This window comes from Hibiscus syriacus, unplaced genomic scaffold, assembly GCF_006381635.1.
Source record: "Hibiscus syriacus cultivar Baekdansim isolate YM2019G1 unplaced genomic scaffold, ASM638163v2 tig00111650_pilon, whole genome shotgun sequence".
NCBI classification, from domain to species: Eukaryota; Viridiplantae; Streptophyta; class Magnoliopsida; order Malvales; family Malvaceae; genus Hibiscus; species Hibiscus syriacus.
Window position 1 is genome coordinate 1,366,647 of NW_024063146.1, and position 25,896 is coordinate 1,392,542.

The window sequence follows — 25,896 nt, forward strand, 5'->3', positions numbered from 1 at the left end:
TGCCTTTATTTGGCAACTAAATCCTAACCACATTTTTTCTAGTTCACAGGCTTCGTCCAGAAATATAAAACCTAACCGCATACTTTTCTAGTTCTCATGCTTTTTGCAAAATAAATAAATAGATTCGAGGAAAAGGTTAGAGTGAGTTTCCCCTTTGTGATTTTTAAAGAATCACAGACATAAATTCAGTATGAAACGGGAAGAAATTTGGTACTACTAACGTGGTCCTCGAATTATCCTTTGATGGTGCCCCCTTGGGCCTGCCAGACCCTCGATCCTCACCCATTATATGCTTAAAAGGATTGAGTTCAATTCGAGAGGATGCATTTCCCCATGTCCATGAGAGGAAACTCAATGTTTTGCTCGTAAACACAAGGCATATGTACCCCAGAGGTTACTTGCTAAAGCCTATGCCGAGAAAAATAATTTTTCTTAGGTAAGCGTAGCGTTTACCCCTACCTAACAGGATAGAACAGTTAGAATGCTCTAAATACTGGAACAATTATAGCACGAGTGGGGGGAAACTCACAATCCTTTGCCTCGATCCACAAACAAAAAAATGTAAGAAATCTGAAATCACACATTAGTACAACTAATAAATAAAACATGTACGATGCAATGCAAACAAAACATGAGAATCAAAATTTAAATATCATTCAAATTTACTATTTTCAACTAAAAAGATAACGTATAATCAATTACGACCTAACTCTCTAATGTCCCCAGCGGAGTCGCCAAGCTGTCGAAATGATCCTTAAGCTTTTTAGGGTTATTTCGGGGAGCAATCTAACTTAAAATTGGAAAATGTTAGGTTTTAAAATAAAAACAAATAAATAGATTTGGAGTTGCCATCGACCTTTGAGTTAGGTAGGTCGAATACCTAAAAGTACATTTTAAAATAATTTTAAGAAAAATAATTTTAAAAGATAAAAAATGATATGCGTTTAACCATAAATTTGTTTTGGAAAAGGGTTCGGGAGTCGATTACGCGTGGGGAAGGATTAGTACCCCCACAACGCCTAAAATCGGTACCTAAGTGATTATACGTCATCTGAATATTGAAATTCGTAAATTTGAATGTATATTTAAATTATGATATTTAAAAAGAATAATAAAATATAAGAGGTATTATTTTGTACAAACAATCCTCGAATATACCTTGTTTGTCAGTTAAGGGGCATTTTCATGGATTTCGTATACAAAATAATAGTGCCCTAATTTTAACAAATTATATATATATATATATATACTCGAATATAAAAAGTGTTACTTTATATGGACAATCATTGGGAACATGATCCTCGTCAGTTAAGGCACGTTTTCATGGATTTCCCGTATAAAGTAACATTTCTTTAGCTTTTAAATAAAATACATATATTAAATATATTTAACAAAATAAGTTATTAGAATATAAAAGATATTTTGAAGGATTATAACAAAAGATTCAAAGGACGAAACGACAATACCAATAACCATAATCAAATATACAAAACAATGCAAGTACCGAAAATAAAATAAGCCATAAATAATATTAAAGACTAAAACGAAAAGAAGGCTAATATAGGATCCAAACCATAAATATCAAATTTATATATTAGTACATATAAAGGACCAAAAAAAATCATGTAAAATTAACAAACCAAAGTATAAACATCTAAGCAAACATAATAACAAAATTACAGGGGCTAAAATAAATATGAAGCAAACGAAGTGCTCAAAATACAAAGATGAAATTTTCATTAAATGACTAAAGGACGAAATTACAAAGCCCTAGGGACCTAAGACGCGATTAACCAACATACGAAAAAATGATTCCCGATCTCTTCCCAAACGACACCATTTAAGGTAAGGTATAAATACCCAATAAATGGGTCTAAATGGTCCCCAAACCTCATTTTCTCATTTCTTTTTTCTATCTAAAGAGAGAAATTTTTTCCTCCACCTTCTCTATTCTCTTACTCGTCGAGGGAGGCCAACGACCACCGATCACCATTTGTCAGAGCTCTCCACCACTGCACACGGTGATCGGGACTCCAAAGAAAATGCCAAAACGATGCTCTCCACTCCCTAAACCCAAAAATGAGCCTCACTCCCGTTAAAACTATCCCCATATTCCTAGATCTAAAAGAAATGAAAGGGTTACCTTCAATTTTCAAAGGCTCTCTCCAGTGACGAGAAGTGCGGTTTCGGTGGTAAGTTTTTATTTTCTTCTCTCTTTTATTTTCTTTCGAAAGTCTTAGGTTTTTTGGTAAGTTCTCCCTCTTTTTTTTAGATCGAACCTTTCATTCTTTTCCCGTTCTTTTTTTATCTTCCTCCTTTGTGTGTTGATTTGTGATCGATTAGATGGTAGCATATCTCTGATTTTTTGTGGGTAAAATCCCGATTTTTTGGGATTTATTTAAAAAAAATTTAATGGGTTTTATACTTAAGTTAGATATATGACTGATTTGGGTGTATCTTGTTACTGTTCGGTACGGATTGTTGATAACGGCGGTGTGGGAGTCCTTTGGAGGTGGTTCACGCATTGGGGATTTGAAGAGTTGGACGCATGTATCTCACGCGTGACAAATCGAACGGTCCACATTCGCTGACGGTGACGACTGGATCTTTGTCTAGGGTTAAAATATAAAAGATATTTTGAAGGATTATAACAAAAGATTCAAAGGACGAAACGACAATACCAATAACCATAATCAAATATACAAAACAATGCAAGTACCGAAAATAAAATATGCCATAAATAATATTAAAGACTAAAACGAAAAGAAGGCTAATATAGGATCCAAACCATAAATATCAAATTTATATATTAGTACATATAAGGACCAAAAAAATCATGTAAATTAACAAACCAAAGTATAAACATCTAAGCAAACATAATAACAAAATTACAGGGACTAAAATAAATATGAAGCAAACGAAGTGCTCAAAATACAAAGATGAAATTTTCATTAAATGACTAAAGGACGAAATTACAAAGCCCTAGGGACCTAAGACGCGATTAACCAACATACGAAAAAATGATTCCCGATCTCTTCCCAAACGACACCATTTAAGGTAAGGTATAAATACCCAATAAATGGGTCTAAATGGCCCCCAAACCTCATTTTCTCATTTCTTTTTTCTATTTAAAGAGAGAATTTTTTTTCCTCCACCTTCTCTATTCTCTTACTCGTCGAGGGAGGCCAACGACCACCGATCACCATTTTTCGGAGCTCTCCACCACCGCACACGGTGATCGGGACTCCAAAGAAAATGCCAAAACGATGCTCTCCACTCCCTAAACCTTAAAATGAGCCTCACTCTCGTTAAAACTATCCCCATATTCCTAGATCTAAAAGAAACGAAAGGGTTACCTTCAGTTTTCAAAGAATCTCTCCAGTGACGAGAAGTGCGGTTTCGGTGGTAAGTTTTTATTTTCTTCTCTCTTTTATTTTCTTTCGAAAGTCTTAGGTTTTTTGGTAAGTTCTCCCTCTTTTTTTTAGATCGAACCTTTCATTCTTTTCCCGTTCTTTTTTTATCTTCCTCCTTTGTGTGTTGATTTGTGATCGATTAGATGGTAGCATATCTCTGATTTTTTGTGGGTAAAATCCCGATTTTTTGGGATTTATTTAAAAAAAATTTAATGGGTTTTATACTTAAGTTAGATATATGACTGATTTGGGTGTATCTTGTTACTGTTCGGTACAGATTGTTGATAACGGCGGTGTGGGAGTCCTTTGGAGGTGGTTCACGCGTTGGGGATTTGAAGAGTTGGGCGCATGTATCTCACGCGTGACAAATCGAACGGTCCACATTCGCTGACGGTGACGACTGGATCTTTTTATAGGGTTAAAACCCTAAATGTTGAATGATACAGACCATCATATGACTCCCAGATTTGAAAGTGGAGAGCTGTGCGGCGCTAGGAAAACAAAAGGAAACCCTAGTTGATGGGTTGTTCATACGGGCATGCGGTTAGTTAGGGCCTTATTTGGGGCCACTGGGTAACTTGGACCTTTTTGTGGGCTTCAAGTTTGGGTCGATTGGCCCCTTTGTAAGTGTAACCAATTTGGGTTTGTAAGGATCTGTTAAAATAAAAAATAATATTAAATAATAATGATATTAATAGTATTAATACATAATAATAATAATAAGGGTAAAGTATAGTAATGGTCACTAAACTTTTCTAAAGATTTCATTTAGGTCCCCCAACTTTTAAAACTTACAATACAGTCCTCCAACATTTAGTTCGTTTGCAATATGGTATCTGATGTAACCGGTCGTTTGATGCTGTTACACTACCGTTAGTACGTTTGTAATATGGCCATTGAACTTTTCAGGCGCTTGCATTTAGGTCACCAAATTCCTTTTCTATCTCAAATTTTCTTTTTCGCTTATCTCTTCTCATTTTCAGCGTAACGTTTCAGTCGGGATGCATGGGAAATTCTAATCTAACTTTGAATTATGTGGAGGTGTTGACTTGAATAAGGGTTCATTGAGAGAAAACCCGACCAAGGGACTATCAGGACCATCAACGATTTAAGGTGTAATGTTATATATAGGTCATCTCAGGTGATTCATAGATGTTCGATGAAATGCTTGTGAGAAAAATGGGGTTATAAATGCAGAGTTGACAAATACTACTAAGATGAACTAAGTATCATTGTTGAAAGTCACCAACAAAGATGGAATTATTTTGTATAAATGGCATATAATAATTTCTTCGTTTAATCCTTGTGGTTAAAGATTTTCCAACAGATGATCAAATATAATGAAATCCCAAACAGTGCATTCACCTCTCAGTCTCTTTCGCTCACATGCACTCTCGTTTGGTTTTTGTTCTTCAATTTTCCGCCATGTAAAATTGTAAACCCAAGTAATGCTTTGTCTTTCAGCTTTTATTTACAAAGAAAAAAAATGGAGGAAGAATTGTTGGAACGCAACACCAATTGCGTTTATTTCTTAGCCTCTCCCCTCACTTGCAAGAAGGTATTTATTTTCTCTTTTGGGCTATCTGGAAGTAAGTTTTTACTCTTTCGCACTTTCCATTTTCAGCTCACATTGTGTGTTTTTTGTTGAAATTTTTATGTTTCTGGAACTGCATGTCAATGATCTGGATATTCAGTGTTAGTTTTGAACCAAAACCATATAATTTTATTTCTTTCTTCTGAATCAAAACTTTTAGTACTCCTTATAAAATATATTCAATCCATCAAAATAGAAGTGAAAGAGGGTCCTAGACTAAATTTTTTTGATCTTCTTGTTTGGTTTTTCTTTATATCAGGGAATTGGTTGTGACTATTGACATAGTGAAATCGCCAGGCTCAATCCAAGAGACTACTGGTACTAGTTTACTAGGAAATTGTATTGATATAACCTATGGTTTTCGGCGTCTTGTGAGCTCGTATTCTTTTTAATAAGTTCATGTTGATTATGGGACTGATATATCGTGAACGAATTGGATTTTTTTACATGTTTTGAAAATTGAGGACTGTGTTACAAGTTTTAAAAGTTGGGGGACCTAAATGCAAGCGCCTGAAAAGTTTAGTGACCATATTGCAAACGTACTAACGGCAGTGTAATGGCGTCAAATGGCCGGTTACGTCGGGGACTATATTGCAAACAGACTAAATGTTGGAGGACTGTATTGCAAGTTTTAAATATTGGGGGACCTAAATGAAAGCTTTAGAAAAATTCAGTGACCATTACTATACTTTACCCTAATAATAATAATAATAATAATAATAATAATAATAATATAATAATAATAATAAAAAAGGTCTTCGGACGAAAACGACTGTCGACAAAAACCATTTCGTTTTTAATATATATGAATGACAAAAGACCGAAAGCTAACTCTTCATATTGATGAATATAATAATTTTTTTAAAATTAAATCACTTACTTGGTTGTTGTATTGTTTACGAGGGCAATACAATTGATCGATAACAATAGGTCAAGTTGAAGCATAAGAAGTTATACGATCAAACTTAATGTTTCTTTCATATCTGTGTCCCCCAAAATACAAAAGAATGTCAACAATAAGCTATAAAATCGTTATTAATATTAAAATAACATATATTTTTAAAGGAATTATATATACCTACCACGTCTTGATTTGAACTCAATTAATTGTTTTACAAAAAAAAAAACAATTCTTACATGAACAAATTCAACATTCTCGTTTCGTCTCATAATTCCAAGGCTGCATCCAGGCCCCGCCCTATACATATGCCAGATGGGCAGCATGTTTAGGGGCATCAGTTTTGAATTTAATGCACTGAAAGAGTCGTGGGTAAGTATTGAATTTAATTCGATTGTAGGGTCTCCTCTCCCTCCAGAGGACAACTATTTTCATAACTCATTACTCGCCACCGCTTTCCTTTTTGTTCATTTTTTCCTCTTTGTTTGTCCCCACCACTCTTTGGAAGCTCATTCATGGCGCCTCTCTTCTTCTTCTTCTCTTTCTCATGTCTTCTTCCTTTTGTTCTTTACATTCCCACGTTTCCCTAGCTTCTTAACCATTGTTGGGTCTTTGTTTTTCTTCCTTGTTTTGGCAAACCATATTTTAAGTGAAAAAAGACCATATTTTAAGTGAAAAAAGAAGATTATGAGTGCTGGGGTGTCTCTCAAGCACAGTCTCACCATGTTACTCCTTGAGCTGTTTATGTTTCTTGCCTGTGGGTGATGTTTTCAACTTGTTTCCTTCTTTGGGTTTGGTTTATTTTAGCCTGATATGTTAATTTTAAGAATTTGCGTGCTTGGATCATTGTTTTGCTTTCTATTTTTGAACATAGGGAAATTAATTCTTCTTGGTAAAAAATATCACTATAGTTTCTAGTTAAAGTGGTGCGAGAGCTGTTTTAACTTATGGAACCTCTCCTTTCTTGCAGTATTGTTACTTTGATACTCTTTTAGTGTTACAAAGCTGGAATGCTTTGTTGTCCATGTTAAATGTGATATAATGCTATTGGGTTTAGCCACTCTATTAATATGATAAAAGGAAAATGAAATGGAACGGTAGTGTGTGGTTGACTAGTACTAAATTGCTATTGTGGATGGTATGGTGCATTTTGATGAACTAAAAAAATGTTGTTTAAATCTTGAGTCTAATTTGACAAATGGTGAAGAATTTGATATTGATGGAAAAGATTTATTTATGGAGTTACAAATTTTGCAGAAAATGTTGCCGGATGAAGCACACAAAGGTGAAAGTTCATGGACATCTATTCAAATAATGGAGTTTGCAAGAAGAATGGATATGTTCCCTAATGTGTTGATAGCATATAAAATATTGTTGACGGTACCAGTTACAGTTGCTTCCGCGGAAAGAAGTTTTTCAAAATCGAAGCTCTTGAAATCCTATCTTCGAAGCACGATGACTCAAGATAGATTGAATGGATTAGCAATTCTAAGCATCGAAAGTCAATTTTTACAAAGTCTTGATTATTGTAAAATAATAGAGGTTTTTGCTTCAAAAAATGCACGAAGACATCGTTTTAGGTGATATTTGTAGCCTTGTAGGTTTTGGTTTGTATTAGTATTGATATTGTTTGACTATAAATTTTATTACATTTTTGTTTTTAAAAAAAATTATTTATGTTGTCTATTATACGGTACAAGTATAGGGGCATAAAATTATTATCTCGCCCAGAGTATTAAAACTCATTAGACCAGCCTTGGCCGCATTGTATTGCAAGAAAAAAATTGAAAATAAAATTAATATAGAAGTTTAATTTCATAAAACAAGGAGAAAGATAATTGCAAAAGAATAAATAAAAAATAAAAGGTGTACCTGATTTCATGGCCTATTCAATTAAGAGTCGGTCAATATCGAAACAAATACATGTAGAAATGAAACAAAACAAGCAAACTAACAAACCGGTTTGAATATTTTTGTTTTCTCTGGTAACATTGTTGGAGCATTGGATATGAATGTCATCTGCGTCGGGACTGTTTCCTGGAGTTTTGATTCGAAGATGAGTGGCATGAATCGAAAAAAAACTTGAACATATGATAAGATTCACTCAAGGTAGTGCATTGAATCAAAAAAAAAAAAAAAACTAACGCCAGGATTTTCTTCAAACTTGCCATACCGTTGAATTTCCTTTTAATTTCAGATGTGAATATACAATATACTTACGCATGGAGTATACATATATATATACTAAATGGTTGTTCTAATCCAACAATGAAAAGGAATTCCTTGTTGTAAGAGGATTTATATTGATGCGACTTTCACATACAATCAGACCTTTTCCTACCATAACTATATTAATTATATTAAATAAAAAATTATTTTAATAATATATAACATAATTAAGAAATTGAATTAAATCATGATCTTGATTAATCTAGTTGAGCACTCCACAGCAGTAGGTGCGTGAAGACAAAACACCTGGCGATAGCAAAGGAAAACAAAGAAGAATCGATTGCTGCTGTTTTCTCTGCTATCTTAACCTTTTCCTTTTCCATCTCAGCAGGCGATGTTTGGAGGCAGTTTGCCGATAACGCACTGCACAATTTTTGCTTATATGGCTTTCATATTATTTGGCATTAACGTTGTAAATGTTTTCCACCTGATAATTTTTTTTTTTCTAGTGTGGAATGAGAAACAGATTTTAACGTGGGAAAGTCTCAGTGGTGAAAATTTAAGTCCAATGGTTAGTTTCTTCAATTTGATTTTGATCTTAGATTTTTCTTTGGCATTATAGTTCTGGGTTTCTCTTTTTGTTGGAGTTTTTTGAACTGGTTTTAACTTCCAGCAATTAGCATGAAAAAAAAGTAACATAGGGTAGATGAAAAAATCGAGGAGAAGCACATTTCTTTTTTTTTAATTAATCAATGGTATCTCATCTATTGACTGACTAATCCAAATCGGGACTACAGAGGCGAGGCGATCTTCTCAACCCAGTTTGCTCTCTTAACATATATGTGGAATAACCCCTAAAAATTTTAAATTCTTATATATTTTAGATATTTTCTTTGTATTTTCTATTGAAAATATATTTTCGTAGCTTAAAATTTTATAAGTTCACTCATCCTAACATAAAATCTTGTGTTCGTCTCTACTATCATATATGATTATATGTTTCAATGGTTATAAAAGAATGTATTCAACCAATATGGATATTACTTCTTTGTATTACCATTGGGTTTACACCGAATTTTCGACTAATGCTTTAGGACATTGCAGGTGGAAAAACTTGACAAATTGCCGGTTGTTGGAGGCAAACTATGTTGAAAGTATTAAAATGGTTTTTCAAGTTTGGTAACCAACTTTGAAAAAATGGTTTTCAAAGTTTGGTAAATGTTTCTTTGAAAATGGTTTTCAAAGTTTGGTAAATGTTTCTTTGAAAAATAGTTTTTCAAAGTTTGGTAGATGTTTGTTGAAAAATGATAATGGGATAATCACAATTAATCCCTAGGCTTTAGGGTATTTACAAGATTAAGTCCTTAAATTTCAACTATAAATACCCTAGCTCATTTAGCTTCAAAACCATCCCAAAAACCATTTCTTTCTCTCAATACTAGAGAGCTTTCTTGTGAGTAGTGAGTGTTTTGTAAACACCTGTAAATTTTATCTCTTAGTAAAAGATCTGCAGTAGTCCGAAGACGTAAGGAAATTGGCTGAACTCCGTTATCAATTTCAGGTATTATTTTTCCGTTTTTATTTTGCATTCTCACTAATCTGGTTATAGGAAAATTACTCGTACTCGGTTTATTTCCTAACAACTGGTATCAGAACTTTTGGTTGTGAATTTTTTCAATATTCGTGTAAATAGTGAATTTCCTGAATAGTAAATTTTTTGTCGGCGATACGAGCTTGTCGACGGAGGTGTTATAATACACCACGGTGGTTCGCACAAATTGTCAGAAACGATCCGAAGAAGCCAGATTCGAGTGGGAGCGATGGCTGCAGACGAAGGGAAGGTGAAAATTGAAAAGTTTGATGGTGCGGACTTTGGCTTTTGGAAGATGCAGATTGAAGATTTTCTGTACCAGAAAAATCTATATCAACCTCTCTTAGGAAAGCAACCAGAGGGCATGAAGAATGAAGACTGGGCTCTTCTCGACAGACAAGCCCTCGGAGTTATCCGACTGACGTTATCCCGAAATGTTGCTTTCAACATAGCAAAGGAAAATACCACGACGGGTCTTATGGCGGCTCTCTCCAGTATGTATGAGAAGCCATTGACCTCAAACAAAGTTCATTTGATGAGGCGATTATTCAATTTGCGGATGACGGAAGGGGTATCGATGGCACAACACCTAAATGAACTCAACACAATCACAACTCAATTGAGTTCAGTGGAAATTGAATTTGATGATGAAGTTCGAGCTTTAATTCTCTTATCATCTCTACCAGACAGTTGGAATGCTATTGTTACAGCAGTTAGCAGCTCGTCGGGAAATAGTAAATTGAAATTCGACGAAGTTCGGGATCTGGTACTGAGCGAAGAAATTTGACGGAGAGAATCGGGTGAAGCATCAATCTCCTCAGCCTTGCACACGGAGTCCAGAGGGACAACTTCAGAAAGAAATTCAAATCATGGCAGATCAAAATCCAGACGGGGAAAATCCAGAACGAGAAAGAAAGATTTTACCTGTTATAATTGTGGCAAGAAGGGTCACTTTAAAAGTGATTGTCGAGCACTGAAGAAAAATACCGGCGCACTGGAATCTGCCAACGTGATAGAGGAGACAGGTGATGCCATGATTTTAAGCATCAACAGTCCTATTGAATCATGTATCTTGGATTCAGGGGCATCTTTCCACTCCACCCCATGCCGAGAAATCATGGAAAATTATGTCAGTGGTGATTTTGGGAAGGTTCATCTAGCTGATGATGAAACCTTGAAGATCGTTGGAAAATGAGACATCCGACTAAAGTTGCCAAACCAGACCACCTGGACGCTGAAAAGAGTGAGACATATTCCTGGCCTCAAAAGAAATTTGATTTCTGTAGGACATCTTGATGGTGAAGGATTTAGCATAACCTTTTCAGGCTGTGAATGGAAGATTACCAAAGGAGCACTCGTCATTGCTCGTGGTAAGAAAAATGGTACTCTATATATAACCTCAAATTTAGAGAATATCATTGCAGTAGCAGATGCTGATGGAAAATCAAACCTATGGCACCAAAAGCTTGGCCATATGAGCGAGAAAGGGATGAAGACACTTTTGTCAAAGAGGAAGCTGCTGGATGTAAAGAATGTAGATGTCGGACTATGCGAGGATTGCATCTTTGGCAAATAAAAGAAAGTCAGCTTTGCAAAGATTGGTAAGACACCCAATGCTGAAAAGTTAGAGTTGGTTCATACTGATGTATGGGAACCATCTCCAGTTCCATCTCTTGCAGGCTCATTATATTATGTCACCTTCATCGATGATTCTACAAGGAAGGTGTGGGTTTATTTTCTGAAGAAGAAATCATAAGTCTTTGATACCTTCAGAAAATGGAAGGCCATGGTGGAAAATGAGACTGGTCTAAAATTCAAGCGGTTGAGGTCTGACAATAGAGGAGAGTACAGAAATCGTAGATTCAGAGATTTCTGCGCAAATAATGGGATCAAGATGGAGACAACAATTCCCATGACACCGCAGCAGAATGGCGTAGCAGAGCGCATGAACAGAACTCTTAATGAACGTGCCATAAGCATGAGGATACATGCCGGATTACCCAAATTTCTATGGGCTGAAGCTATTAACACCGCAGCTTACCTGATCAACCGTGGGCCCTCAGTTTCTTTGGATGGCAGAATACCAGAGGAAGTTTGGAGCAAGAAAGAAATAAACCTTTCACACTTAAGAGTGTTTGGTTGTATTTCTTATGTACACATAGATTCTACTGAAAGAAGTAAACTTGATGCCAAGTTCAACAAATGCGCCTTTGTTGGTTATGGTGGTGATGAGTTCGGTTACCGGTTTTGGGATTATGAAAATCGGAAGATCATCAGAAGCAGAGATGTCATTTTCAATGAGAATGTGATGTACAAAGATAGGTCAACTGTAGAATCAAGCAGCTCCAATACCGAAGCTGAAACAAAGGAATTTGATGAGTTCGAGGATATTTCTGGAAATGATGTTTAAATTAGTCCTGAAGCAGTTCAAGAAGAACCAGGCACACTGGAACTAAGACGCTCCTCTAGAATTCCTAAACCAACCCAGCGGTATTCTCCTTCTTTGCACTACTTATTGCTGACTGACAATGGTGAACCAGAGTGCTATGATGAAGCAATGCAAGTGGAGGATTCAATCAAGTGGGAGTTTTCCATGAAAGATGAGATGGACTCGCTTATGTCAAATCAGACGTGGGAATTAGCTGAATTACCACCAGGAAAGAAAGCGCTCCACAATAAGTGGATTTACAGGATAAAAAAAGAGCATGATGGGAGCAAACGCTACAAAGCAAGATTGGTTGTCAAAGGTTTTCAGCAAAAAGAAGGTATTGACTACAATGAAATTTTCTCTCCAGCCGTAAAACTGTCCACAATCAGACTGGTGTTGAAAATTATAGCTACAGAGAATTTACATCTTGAGCAATTAGATGTAAAGACAACTTTCCTTCATGGTGATTTGGAGGAAGAAATCTATATGAGACAGCCAGAAGGCTTCATAGAGGCAGGCAAGAAAAACCTTGTATGCAGGTTGATGAAGAGCTTGTATGGTTTAAAACAAGCTCCTAGACAATGATACAAGAAGTTCGATAGTTTTATGAGTAGTAGTGATTTTACCAGATGCCAAGCAGATCATTGTTTATACATCAAGAGGTTCGACAACAGCTTTATTATTTTATTATTGTATGTTGATGACATGCTCGTTGCAGGCTCAGACATGCAAGAGATTATACGCTTGAAGCAAAAATTGTCGAAGCAGTTTGCTATGAAGGATCTGGGTGCTGCAAAGCAGATTCTTGGGATGAGGATCAAGAGAGACACAAAGTCAGGGACTTTGATATTATCACAGGCTGAGTACATCAACAAAGTACTCTCCAGGTTCAACATGGAAGATGCTAAACCAGTAAGTACACCTTTAGGTGTTCATTTCAGACTCTCCAAAGAACGATCACCAAAGACGGGGGAAGAACGTGCACACATGGTGAAGGTGTCGTATGCCTCAGCAATTGGAAGTCTGATGTATGCCATGGTTTGTACCAGACCAGATATTGCTCAAGCAGTGGGAGCTGTTAGCAGGTACATGAATAATCCGGGCAAGATACACTAGGACGCAGTCAAATGGATCCTCAGATATCTGCGGGGTACCACAAACAAAGCACTTTGTTTCAAAGGTGAAGATACGATATTGACAGGCTATGTAGATACTGACTTAGCCGGAAATGTTGACATCAGAAGGAGCACTACAAGGTATGTCTATACTATAGGAGGAACAGCAGTGAGTTGGGTTTCTCAACTACAGAAGATAGTTACTCTCTCCACAACTGAAGCAGAATATGTCGCTGTTACGGAATCCAGCAAGGAGATGGTTTGGCTCCAAAGTTTCTTGGAAGAGTTGGGCAAGAAACAAGAAAACAATGTCTTGTATTGCGACAGTCAAAGTTCTATACATCTAGCAAAGAATCCGTCTTTTCATTCCAGGACAAAGCACATACAATTGCGATACCATTTTATCCGGTCTCTTCTGGAAGATGGGATTTTGAAACTTGAAAAGATCAGTGGAGCTCAAAATCCGGCAGACATGTTGACAAAGATGGTGACTACAGACAAACTGAAGTTGTATTCAACTTCAGTTGGCATGCTAGAGTAACAAGACTAGAAAAGCTGTTGCATTGATCGAGGTGTGAAGACAGATTAAAATCAGTCTTCAAGTGAGAGATTGTTGAAAGTATTAAAATGGTTTTTCAAGTTTGGTAACCAACTTTGAAAAAATGGTTTTCAAAGTTTGGTAAATGTTTCTTTGAAAATGGTTTTCAAAGTTTGGTAAATGTTTCTTTGAAAAATAGTTTTTCAAAGTTTGGTAGATGTTTGTTGAAAAATGATAATGGGATAATCACAATTAATCTCTAGGCTTTAGGGTATTTACAAGATTAAGTCATTAAATTTCAACTATAAATACCCTAACTCATTTAGCTTCAAAATCATCCCAAAAATCATTTCTTTCTCTCAATACTAGAGAGCGTTCTTGTGAGTAGTGAGTGTTTTGTAAACACATGTAAATTTTCTCTCTTAGTAAAAGATTTGCAGCAGTCCGGAGACGTAAGCAAATTGGCTGAACTCCGTTATCAATTTCGGGTATTATTTTTCCATTTTTATTTCGCATTCTCACTAATCTGGTTATAGGAAAATTACTCGTACTCAGTTTATTTCCTAACAAACTACTTTTTGGCTTTCCAAAAGGACTAGGTCGGTGCTTTTGAAATCAACATTATGTTTTTTATTTGTTGCAATTGTAACGATGTGGCTCAATTCGATTTGTACGCTTTTTTAGACAAAATTCTCCAGATAAAATATTATTTTTCAAGATTTATATTTTATCATTTCTAATTGTTACAAGATATTTAATATTATTTATGGTCATTAAAATAATATTTATGAAAATTAATTATTTTATAGTTGCTATTGGATTTTTTATTATTTTACATTTACTTTAAGCATATAAATAGAGAGTTGATTTCAACTTTTGAGTATCTTCCAAAAATCACATATTCTCTAGTTTCTTGTGGAGGAAAGCAATACCACCTAAGTCCATCAAATTTTTTGGGTGTGCGAAATCTGGAGAATTGTACTAATCTTGGGGATTATTCATCCATTGTAACAATTACACACATCAGAACAAATTCATTTTTAAGGCAGTGAACTACCACAATATGATTATTATCCCGTTTGTATATTTATTTAATATTTTTCAATCAGTGTTAATGTAGCGTTTTACAACCGTTTATTTTCCAACAATCCTCACTCAGTAGCTTTCGTTAGCGATAGTATTTTCTCAATTCTCTTTCAAAGTTTCTTCACCGCCCTCCAATAAACAAGTAATCCAAGTTGATCGAGACAGTTCTTATAGGTAATGAAACAAAGAGGTTTAAGCTATACCTTGAAGCTGGTGGTATTTAGTAGTCATGATCGTGTACATAACACGAGCTGGTGTATAGGGGTGAGTAAGACTCGACTCAAATAATTTGAAATTTTTTTACTCGACTCGATCGAACGTTTACCCCTACTGGTGTATGTTTAACTAAGCCCTGCATCGGTATATGCATGATTGGTACTTAATAGTTTAGAAACAAGCCACACACTATTATAAACCATCATGGTATACGATTGTTTTTCAACAAGAAGCTCCAGTGAAATGACGATTACAAGTATCTTTACTACAATTTATGCCAATGGTGTTGGTCTTATTTTTTTTCGTGCTCTTTCTTACATTGACATTTACAATCAAAATTGAGTATGAATGTAAACCATTTTACACAAATTTGATCCTAACAAAAAATATATTATAATAATATATCCCACAAAGAACTTGCATGTTTATACTACAGACATTAGTCTTTATTTTCTGGTATAGTAATTTCTTGGCTTCTTCATTGGTTGAGAGATTAAAAGGTTGGACCAGCTGCTCGGATCTCCTCAGTCAGCTTGTTGTCCTCGCCGATCTTGTATTCAGTGAAGGTCTCAAAGTTACTCTTAAACAGGCCAGCCAATTTCAACAAAGTGTTCTTGTATGCCTCTTTATCAGCCCACTGCAATCCAAGGACCTAGTTCAGTAAAATCCGAAAACGGTACTCGAAAACAGGTTGGCCAAGGGAAACTTACAGCATTTTCTGGACGCAGGATTTCTGTAGGCACTCCCTCAATCTCATTGGGGATCTCTAAGCCAAACACTTCGGTTTTCACATAAGTTGCATTCCACAGGGTACCAGAGTGAATGGAATCGATGATTTTTCGAGTGTACGGTAGCTTTATACGGTTCCCAGACCCGGCGCTGCACGAAAAGAAACCGAAACTCATTGATTGATTAAACTTTATACAGGAATGGTCAGCATTTACCTTCCACCAGACCAGCCAGTGTTGACAAGCCATCCTGTTGCTCCATGTTTTTGCATTTTCTCAGCAAGCATGGCTGCATACTTAGTTGGATGCAGCATGAGAAATGCTGCTCCAAAGCAAGCTGAGAAAGTTGCTGTTGGCTCCTTAATACCATCTACTGTGCCTGCAACCTAAATGGATCATCAACCGAGTTCAATCGAACGATGCAAGACTCCCAAGCATTGTATAAAACCAACACAGGACATGGGAAAACATGTTTCAGGCTGGGACATAGAAATATATCAGAGCAGTGTAGCCACTAATGAAATGGTACATGGTTTGTGCCAGACTCAGCTTGCTCACAGGTGGAAGAACACCAAAGGCATCACAAGCCAAAAGAATGACATTCTTAGGATGCGGACCGACGCATGGTATCTTGACATTTGGAATGAACTCAATCTGGTAAGCGGCACGAGTGTTCTCTTCGAAGACAGAAAATCGTATTAAAGATCATGTGTAAAATGACTCATTGCCATAATTATTGCATATTATCTTATCTTCCATTACCTGTAACCGATTTGTCCGTATAATCCACCTCTCTTGTATGTTCATCAAATACAACGTTTTCCAGCACTACATAAACAAAGAAAAAAAAGGGTCAATATGAGAACAATGATTGTATCCCAGGTAAAATAATGTAAAGAACGAAGAGTACATAGAGTGATTCACCAGTGCCAAACTTGATGGCATTCCAGATATCAACCTCCTTCTCCTTTGAAAGATCAATGCACTTGGCATAGCAACCACCTTCGATGTTTGACACCCCTTCGTCACTCCAACAATGTTCATCGTCTCCGATCAGAAACCTATTGTGGTCGGTTGAAAGTGTAGTCTTGCCAGTACCTGTTAAGAAAATTATTGCAGAAAAATGATACATATGCATTAAGGCTTCAAGAACAAAGTATTAGCAGACTATCACCAGGGACATGACCTTTCGATCCAACGATACAATACCTGAGAGCCCAAAGAAGAGGGCAACATCTCCATCTTTCCCCATATTGCAGCCAGAATGTAAGGAGAGGATTTGACGCTTCGGCATGAGATAGTGCATGAGACTGAACAGGCCCTTCTTCATTTCGCCGGCGTACTGGGTGCCGAGAATGACCATTTCCTTCCTAGTTAGATTAATGTCTATGCTAGTTGAGGATGTCATATAGTGTGTATAACGGTTACATGGGAACTGTCCAGCATTGTATATGGTGAAATCTGGGGTACCAAAATTCTCTAGCTCTTCTATAGTGGGTCGGATACACCTGCAATCAGCCCGATTATCCGATGGTTACCCTATTCCTCCATGGAAATTCTACAAACGGCAAATAAAACTATAAATTGTTGTTGTTTTGCTTACATATTGTGCATGAACAATGAATGATAGGCTCTACAAGAGACGATTCTGACTTTGATTCTGTTCTTTGGATCCCAGTTCAGGAACTGATCATTCACAAAAACCTGGAAAATCATTTTTTATTTTGATACATTAGGACAAATTAAAGGAAAAACCCAGCATGATTTTTGTATAATTGATTTTAAGCTATATAAAATGAAAAGTTCACCTTCTCTAGAGAATTTAAATAATCCACCGCTCTTTCTCTGTTCACCATGAAGGTATGCTCGTCCATTTCAATGTTGGGTGAGCCCCTGTCGTCCCATTTATTAGTTTCTATTTATCATTCAACACCCAGAAAAAAATAATCTAAATTACTATTATACAGGTCATATTTGTCATGATTGTTGAGTTTATTGGGATCGTATAATGATAAAATTAACCTTCAACGTTTGTTTAAAGTGTAAACTATGCCAATAGTCTTTTTTATGTTTGGTCTGATCGATTTTAATTACCAATTTAAAAATCAAGGGTACATGGTCTCTAACGTTATTGGTCCGTTCGATTTTAATCTCTCAGTCGTTAACTCCAGTTCTATTTTAGTCCCTGAGCTATGTCACATATTAAGGATTAACGATGGAGAAACTTAAATCAGATGGACCAATAATGTTATGGACCATTTACCCTTAATTTTTTAAATTAGTTACCAAAGTTGGACAGACCCTAAACAAAAGGGATTATTCGTATAGTTTACCCTTGCTTAAATGATCATTTTATCTTGTATTTTTTTCTGGAACATTTTAGCTTTCAATGTTTTAATTTGCGGTCAAAATAACTCTTGTTAGGTGAAAATTGTTAGTTACTAACGTAACATTTCAAATGTGTTTAAATTGTTGATATATCATATATCATATCATTCAAAGTGTTAACATGAAATATGTTACATCATCCAAAGTAATCATGTGATATATATCATATCACCAATTAAACACATAAAAATATAACGTCAACAACATGTGTTGATTATTAGTCCCTTAACGACTTCTATTCAACATAGTCTATTTTGATCATAAATTGAAATTTCATAGGCTAAAATGTTCCAAAAAAATTACATGATAAGATAATCTTTTGAACAAACATTAAAGGTTAATTATGTCATTACACAAATATAGTAAGCTCAACAATCACAATAAATATGACGTGCTAATTTTGTCATTATTCGAATCAGATCATATGTAGGTAAAAGAATTTAATTTTCAGATCGAGTGAATAAAAAACTCAACTCTACCCATATCGTCTCTAAGAGTCTAAAAGGAAAGAAAAACTTACTTTCCCCACCAAAGCTCATCTTGGGTGATTTCATCAATAACAACCCTCTTATCTCTCGGAGACCGCCCAGTCTTGGCTCCGGAGAGAGTGGCTAATGCACCAGTGGATGTAAGGAAAGATCCTTTCTCATATTTTAGGGCCTGTTCATACAACTCTGCACCCATACATATAACATAACTCAATCATCATTTCAGTTTAGAAGGCTTTTAATCTTATATAGTTTAGTTTAAACTTAATATAAAAAATTGTTCAAATTATAATTTTTTTCATTTTTATGTCTAAATTTTTTTATCAATCTAGTTGCCTAACACTACAAACATTATTATTTTAAGTATCTCGACTGTAACGAATGTTAAAAGTATTTGTTAAATAGCACGTGCCGAATTCTGATAATTTTAAAAATTTTATTTTAAAAAAACTTAAAAATATAATTATATTTAAAAAAATACTATAATTTCTTTAAAATTATCAAAAAATATTCTTAAAATAATCCCTAAAATCTCTAACCCTAACTTTACTATTTTTCTTTCCGGCTACAACTGTCGCCGCCGTCTTTTCCATATCCCTTGCCGGGCATCATCACCCATACCGTCAGTTTTACTAGACCCTTAAATCCCTAAACACTTCAAATCCGTAATTCTTAAACCCACTATTGCCGCTCGAATTGCAGGATATCGAAGCCACCCATATAATATCCTCTAATTACAGGATATTAAAAGGCATTTTCCGTCCATTTGGAACCACATATTCGAAACCACTTTTGTAGGTTCAAGACGCAGCCGCCATTTACTTTGATCTTAAAAGGGGTTTGGTCGGTAGTGGGGTAACAATTAGGGGATAGTCGACAACAATGACTGTCGATCGATGGGTAGGTGGCCGACGACAGTGGCAACGGTGGGGTGGTTGACGACAATGGCAACGGTGGAGTGTCATTTAATGGAAATTTTTAATAATCGTTATAGTTGGAACACTTAAAATGATAACATTTATAATGTTAGTTACCTAAACTAACGGAAAAAAAAATTTAGTCACCAAAAGAAAAAAATAGTGAAAAAAATAGTATAGTTTAGACAATTTTTTTATATTAATCCTTTAGTTTATATGTAACACCTCCGGGAGCGAGGTTGTACAGAACATGTGTGAATTTCAAAGCACTGTCACTGACGCTAATGACCGGTGCCTCTAGGTGGTGGTGAGACACATGCGCCACCGCCTGAGACTTTCCGCCTTGGGGTTCACCTCTTACCACCTTTGGCCCCGTCCCTCTGGTCCCTGATGCCAAAGATGCACTGCTCCCAGAATAAGTCCACCAATTAATGGTAATCATTTTCATATTTGTAGTAATATTATTTCAAATAATGTGAACGTACGTACCTGATGGACTGGAGCTGCAGCCTCTGGCGTTCGTCCTCCGACAGGTTAGCAAAGGCGGTGGCGTTGGTCCCTTGGAGAGGCGTAGTTGGAGCAGATCTCTTCCTCTGCAATGAGTGAAGCTCATCTAATGTCTGAGCCTTAACCGTTCCATCAACATCATGGGGTATTCCCTTTGCCTTCTCCGTCAGTATACTCTTCAATGGAGTCCTTGACGCCGGCGATGCTCCTCCCGTTTCATTTCCTGCCATTTCTTCTCTATGTTATCACTATATTTACAAAAACTCTTTCCCGGTGCAATAATCTTCCTGGTTTATATAGTTAAAAAAGAAAACAACAACGTTAATTTAGCCGATTTTGATGCTCTAAAAAACCGAAAAGACAAGACTGTCTAAATTTTGAGTTTTCTTTTTTTTGTTTTGTTCATCAATATTTTCCCGAGAAAAACTGTAACAACTCAGACATAATGGATAGAAACCTGTTTTAGTTCTAAAAAAACAAAAGAATCAACGGTAGATGAAAACTAACTTCCATTTTGAGAATGCTCTAGAAGATTGATAAGGTTCTTAAGTTTGCTCCACCATTGGAATGTCCTAGAGAGAAATGAATCGTGGTTGAACGGATTGTGTACTGATAGTGTGGTATGTTGGATAGTTGTGGCTGCTTTCGTTGTTAACAGATTGTTCTTGGTATCGTATTTTCGTACTATTGGAGATAGATTTATGGTCTGATTTTTGAACTGTTTGTTCTGATTATATGTATTCTTTTATTCTATTTAGGACTATGGAAGTTTTTAATGAAACATACAATCAGGGATGAACTTATTCGATTATTCTAATAAAATCATCTTGCCGACCAAAAGATATATATATATTTGTATTCTATATTGATAACCTAGTTTCCCATAAAATGTTAAAAGTTTCTATCTTAAAATTTTAAAAATTCATCTTGTTATATATAATCTTACATTCGTCCCTAATATTAGAGAATATATTATATGGATTAGATACGAATACGATTAAGAAGGTTAGTTCTTATCCAATCTCTAAAACTCTAGTGCATTCTCACCTTTTTTTATTTATTTCTTTAACCTTTCTCTAGAACAAGTTCATTCTTGTCCTTTTTTTTGTTACGTAACTTTTCTCTAGAGCACAAATGCATTATCGCCCTTCTCTTATTGAACAACTAGTATGTTTTTCAAGTTCGAACACCATAAATATCAAAAGTTTAAATGTTCAATATTAAATGATTGAAAGTTATATTTGAACGGATACTATCTTATATTTACTAAAGAAAAGTATTGTGTTTGCAATTACCTGCGTGAAATTAGTAAACCTCATATGGGTTGGGAGGTGTTTGGCCGCCTAATTTATAGCTTTAAGTGCATCCTATTTTCGAATGTGTCAAATAAAAGAACATATATTATGAATTTCTTTTTTTAAAAAATATTAAATCATATCAATTTCAGACACTCATTTTTATCCGAATTTACAAAAAAATATTAAATTATTATATTAGATTATTATTATTATTATTATTATTATTATTATTATTATTATTAATTTACATATTACACTTTTTTGCAGGCCTAAGTTACAAATAAGCCTAGACCCGAAGCCCAACTGCAATTGGAGCCAGACCAGTATCCGACCAGCTAGGGTATAAAAAAAACCCTAAATGTTCATCTCAACAGTCAGCCGCCGCCGTGCACATAATCTAGACCGCGCACGCGCCGCCTCTTTATCTCCCCAATCGACGCGTGAGCCACCACCGACACTCCCACGTTGTCGTCATCACCAAAACCTACGAACAGTGCACCCAAGTTGTCATCAACAGTTCCATTCAACACCAAATCAGTCACAAATTAAATCAAGTCTAAAACCCCATTAAAAAAAGAAGTTAAATCCTGATTTTTTTCGAGATTTAGCAGAGAAAAAATCTAGAAAAAATCATATCCTACCCCTAGATCATCATTTCAGCAAAACAATGAACCATAAAATAAAAGGAGGAGGAAAAAAAAGGACAGATGGGGACATTCGAAAAGAGAAAAAAGGAGGAGAGGGAAAGTATTCTAAAAAAAAGGAAAAAAGAAAACTCAATAGATTCAACAAAACAGAAACCAAATAGGAAAAAAAACCTTACCTCTCATTGCCTGGTGGTTGTGGATCTCATCGGGGGAGAATAAGAGCCTCACCGAAGGTAAAAGGGGTCTTGGTTTTGTGGGTCTCGATTTGGAGTTTGAGTGGGTAGGGGTTGGTTTTTCAGAAAGGGGTGAGTGAAAGGTGAGGTTGAGGGTCGTTTGTATCTTTGTTTTCGAAGCTATCGTCCTCGCCTCACGATGGGGGTCGTAGCTATTTATGTTTTTTCTTCACGGTGGACGAAACTAGAGAATGGGAGGAGAGCTTTGGGCTCTCGTGTTTTGGGGTTGGAACTAATGAGGAACTAAATTTATTTAGGGTTTATTTTCAAGCCTCTTATAACCCATGCGTGAAATGACGACGTTTTGCCAGGGGAGGGTCTGCGTGTTTTTGCTAAATGGGTAAATATCAGAATAGGTCCCCGTAGCTTCGAAATCTTTCTCCTTGTTTCTCACTGTTTGAGGGATAATTACATTTTAGGTCCTTCAAGCTTTTGTAATTTTTGTAATCTGGTCACTATAATGAAATTTCATCATTCCAGTTTTAGCTCTTATTTTATTTTTGTTGTAATTTAGTCCTTATTTGCTTTAAAATATTTTTTTCTTTATATTTGTGCATGGGCCATCTACTTTAGTTTATTTATACATATGCAGTATATTTTCTTATTGGTTCATTTTAGTCACTAGCTACTGTATAAAGGAAATGCATGTTCTATTTATGTTTGTAATCTCTGTACTTTGCTTTGTATGCATTTTGGCCACTGGTTTTAAATTTGTGATTGACTTTGCTTTTATTTCCGTTTTAGTCCTTGCTGTTTGGACTACATTAAGTTTTGGTCCTAAAATTATTACCTAATAAGGGTCTGTAACTAATTATATTTTTTTAATAATATATTATGTGATATTTGTATACTAGACATGACTTGTTATGATGTTATTATTATGTCTCCAAATTTGTTGTTTTTACATGTTGGTCCCTTATTTATGTACATATTAGTATTATTAATTCCACCTTGTTTTATCACCATGTTTTCTAATACAAAAAAATGAGAATTCTTTATTATGAGGGAAATCTACAAAGACTTCTCCCAACTAAAGGGAAGATGTCTTTTTAAGGATTTTCCACATAAATGTTGTTTTATATTCTATAAATTTTATTTATTCCACGTTTATTTATTTCGAGTATTTTTCACCGCTTTTCACTTTTATTTTATGGTATTTTATCTTTACGAAAATTGCGAAATAATATCTTTTGTGAGGGGAATCTATGGGAAAGACTCCTAACTGTAAAGGAAGTGTTTTCCCGAAGGTTATTCACTTAAAAGGGCATTAATTATTCGAAAATTAACACTTTTTAAATAAATTCGAATGAATAAAAGGATTGTAATTTAAATATATTTTCGAGTTTGTAACTCTCAATATTTCAACAATATATAATCGTTTGGGTACCAAAATTTGGGCGTTGTGGGGGTGCTCACCCTTCCCCACACGTAACCGACTCCTGAACTCTTAAAAACGAATCTTTGGTAAAACATAGACCATTTTTTAACATTTAAGGTTTCCAACCTACCTAACTTAATGGTTGGTGGAGACTCTAAAATCAAACTATTTTCCAAACCTAAATTTCATCACATTCCCCAAACTAATTTTTTTAAATCTAACAGATCCCCGCGGGAAACATTATGATAGCTTGCTGAAGACTTCGAGAGTCAGGCCATAAACAATTATACGTTGTTTTATTTTTGGGAATTACAAATTTAAATTTTATTTAATTTACGATCTTTTTATTTATTTTAAGTTTCAACATATTATTTTTTAAACTAATTGATTTTTGATTTTAGTGATTTTTAAATTTGAACAGATTTTGGAATGTGTGAGAGTGTGTGTTTTTTTTTTCATTTTTAAGGGTTTGTGAGTTTCTCCTCACACATAGCACGTATATTTACATACCATAAGCTCTCTTACCAGCTTTGTCCCTTTTAAGTTGAGATGAAAGCTTAGCCTACGTGAGATAATTTGTTTCTCCGCATGGGTTTTAGCTAGTAACCTTTGGGGTTCATATACCTTATGTCTACGTGAGATAAATTGTTTCTCCGCATGGACACAGGGGAATGTATTCTCTCGAATTGAACTCAATCTGCACAAGTCTGTAATGGGTCAGGATGGCAGCCTAAGGAGGCACCAACAAGGAAAATTTTGGTACCCTTTTCCTGTTCAAGCCGAAACCATGTATATACTGAACCGTAGAACGGTCACCCCGATAAAATTCATATCGAACCTCTGTCTGTCAGTAGGTACCGAATAAGTGTACATAAAGGAGAAATGACACTAAACCTCTTCTTTTTACCTGTATTATTTTATTTTTCGAATAAAGCATGCAGACTATATACCATGCGATTAGGATCATTTCATTGAAAATAATTATTTTGGGTAGAAAGCATGTTTGGGTAGGATTGCTATCTAATAAAAGCATGCTCGGGTTGATATCATGATTGGGTATGTGGTATATTTATCTGTAGATATCATCTTTCAACTCTATTGATTATATGTTGATACTAATTTGTTTTTCTTTTTTGTTTGTGTTACTAACTTATTTCTTTTCTTTTGTTTGTGTCATTTTTCATCCTTCTTGCATTTCAGAGGATCATCATTTCTGCATCTGTATTTGCATCTTTGCATTATGCATGATCATCATAAATAAAAGAAAGGTGTTGATTAACCAAGTAATCATCAGATTACAAGAGTGACCATTAAAATGGAAAAAAGTTTTCATAACAAGGAAGAACCCAATTTGACAGTCCAAGCTTGTTCTGAATAAACGGAAAGGGCAAAAGGAGATAGTTTTCTGGGGATTATGTATCATATATGTCCACAGATGTCAATCTCCATTTCAATAAGAATGATTTACAAAAGCTGATAGAGATTTGGGAGAGTAGCTACCAATGAGAAGTTTTACAAGAAATAGGGTGACATGACTCAACCCCTCTATGCAAAGATAGATGAACCATTGCTTAAATATCTGATCCAATGTCAGAATTTTGCATACAATTACTTCACTTTTAACCGACAAGCTTTGACACCAACAATAGAAGAATATAATGCTGTATTTAACTTTGAAAGCCTCCAGGTAGATAGAATTCATTCCAGACTTCCGAAAGTCCAATCCTTCAAAAGCAAGCTTGTGAAGATTACGAGTAGAGCTGAAGATTGGATAGAATAACACATTCAACAAAAGCGAGTGTCTTTCCGTAGCGTTGTCTCAAGAAGGTAAAACTCGAGCACACAAATGAATATAAGAGATTAGACACATTTGCTCTAGCTATATGGTATGGTGATATTCCCAAAGACTTTGTTCCACGTGGAGACTGCTGTTGCAGATTTCTTCGTCAGTCGACTAAGAGGCTGTGCTCAACTACTCACCGTCTGGATTCAGAGTCATTTTTTGAAAAAAGAGAAAGTTGTTGTGATCATGACTGAGATCATAGAGCTAAATCAAAGGGCCAAACTACATTCATAGATTGATCTCTCTTGTATAGATGAAAACTCTTTTGGAGGAATATAACTCTTTCTAAGAATAATTACTTTTGGAAATTGATACCTTTTGCATTTACATTCTGCACTACATTTATTCAAGCATTTTTGCATACATCATTCATAAAAACATGTAATTAATCTGTGAAGGATTCGATGAAGTGGTCCTAATC

General features: G+C 35.3%; 1 protein-coding gene across 1 annotated transcript; it reads right to left on the reverse strand.

Moving 5' to 3' along the window:
* Nucleotides 1-15,441: 15,441 nt before the first annotated feature.
* Nucleotides 15,442-20,337, reverse strand: LOC120166906 (phosphoenolpyruvate carboxykinase (ATP) 1-like). The gene is made up of 12 exons (XM_039176074.1): nucleotides 20,059-20,337; nucleotides 19,795-19,973; nucleotides 18,685-18,838; nucleotides 17,585-17,669; nucleotides 17,380-17,480; nucleotides 16,986-17,284; nucleotides 16,701-16,874; nucleotides 16,539-16,604; nucleotides 16,275-16,453; nucleotides 15,993-16,162; nucleotides 15,759-15,927; nucleotides 15,442-15,685 (listed from the first exon to the last, which is right to left on the reverse strand). The coding sequence occupies exons 1-12, from the start codon at nucleotides 20,304-20,306 to the stop codon at nucleotides 15,542-15,544; spliced, it is 1,968 nt and encodes a 655-aa protein (XP_039032005.1). The 5' UTR covers nucleotides 20,307-20,337; the 3' UTR covers nucleotides 15,442-15,541.
* Between the last annotated feature and the right edge of the window lie 5,559 nt (nucleotides 20,338-25,896).

Bases quoted from the DNA above. Each gene is read 5' to 3' on its own strand.
- LOC120166906 (XM_039176074.1), bottom strand. From the start codon at position 20,306: ATGGCAGGAAATGAAACGGGAGGAGCATCGCCGGCGTCAAGGACTCCA. The intron at 17,670-18,684 runs GTAAGTTTTTCT...ATGGGACGACAG, and splicing joins GATGAGCTTTGGTGGGGAAA to GGGCTCACCCAACATTGAAA. The intron at 15,928-15,992 runs GTAAATGCTGAC...CTTTTCGTGCAG, and splicing joins ACTGGCTGGTCTGGTGGAAG to CGCCGGGTCTGGGAACCGTA.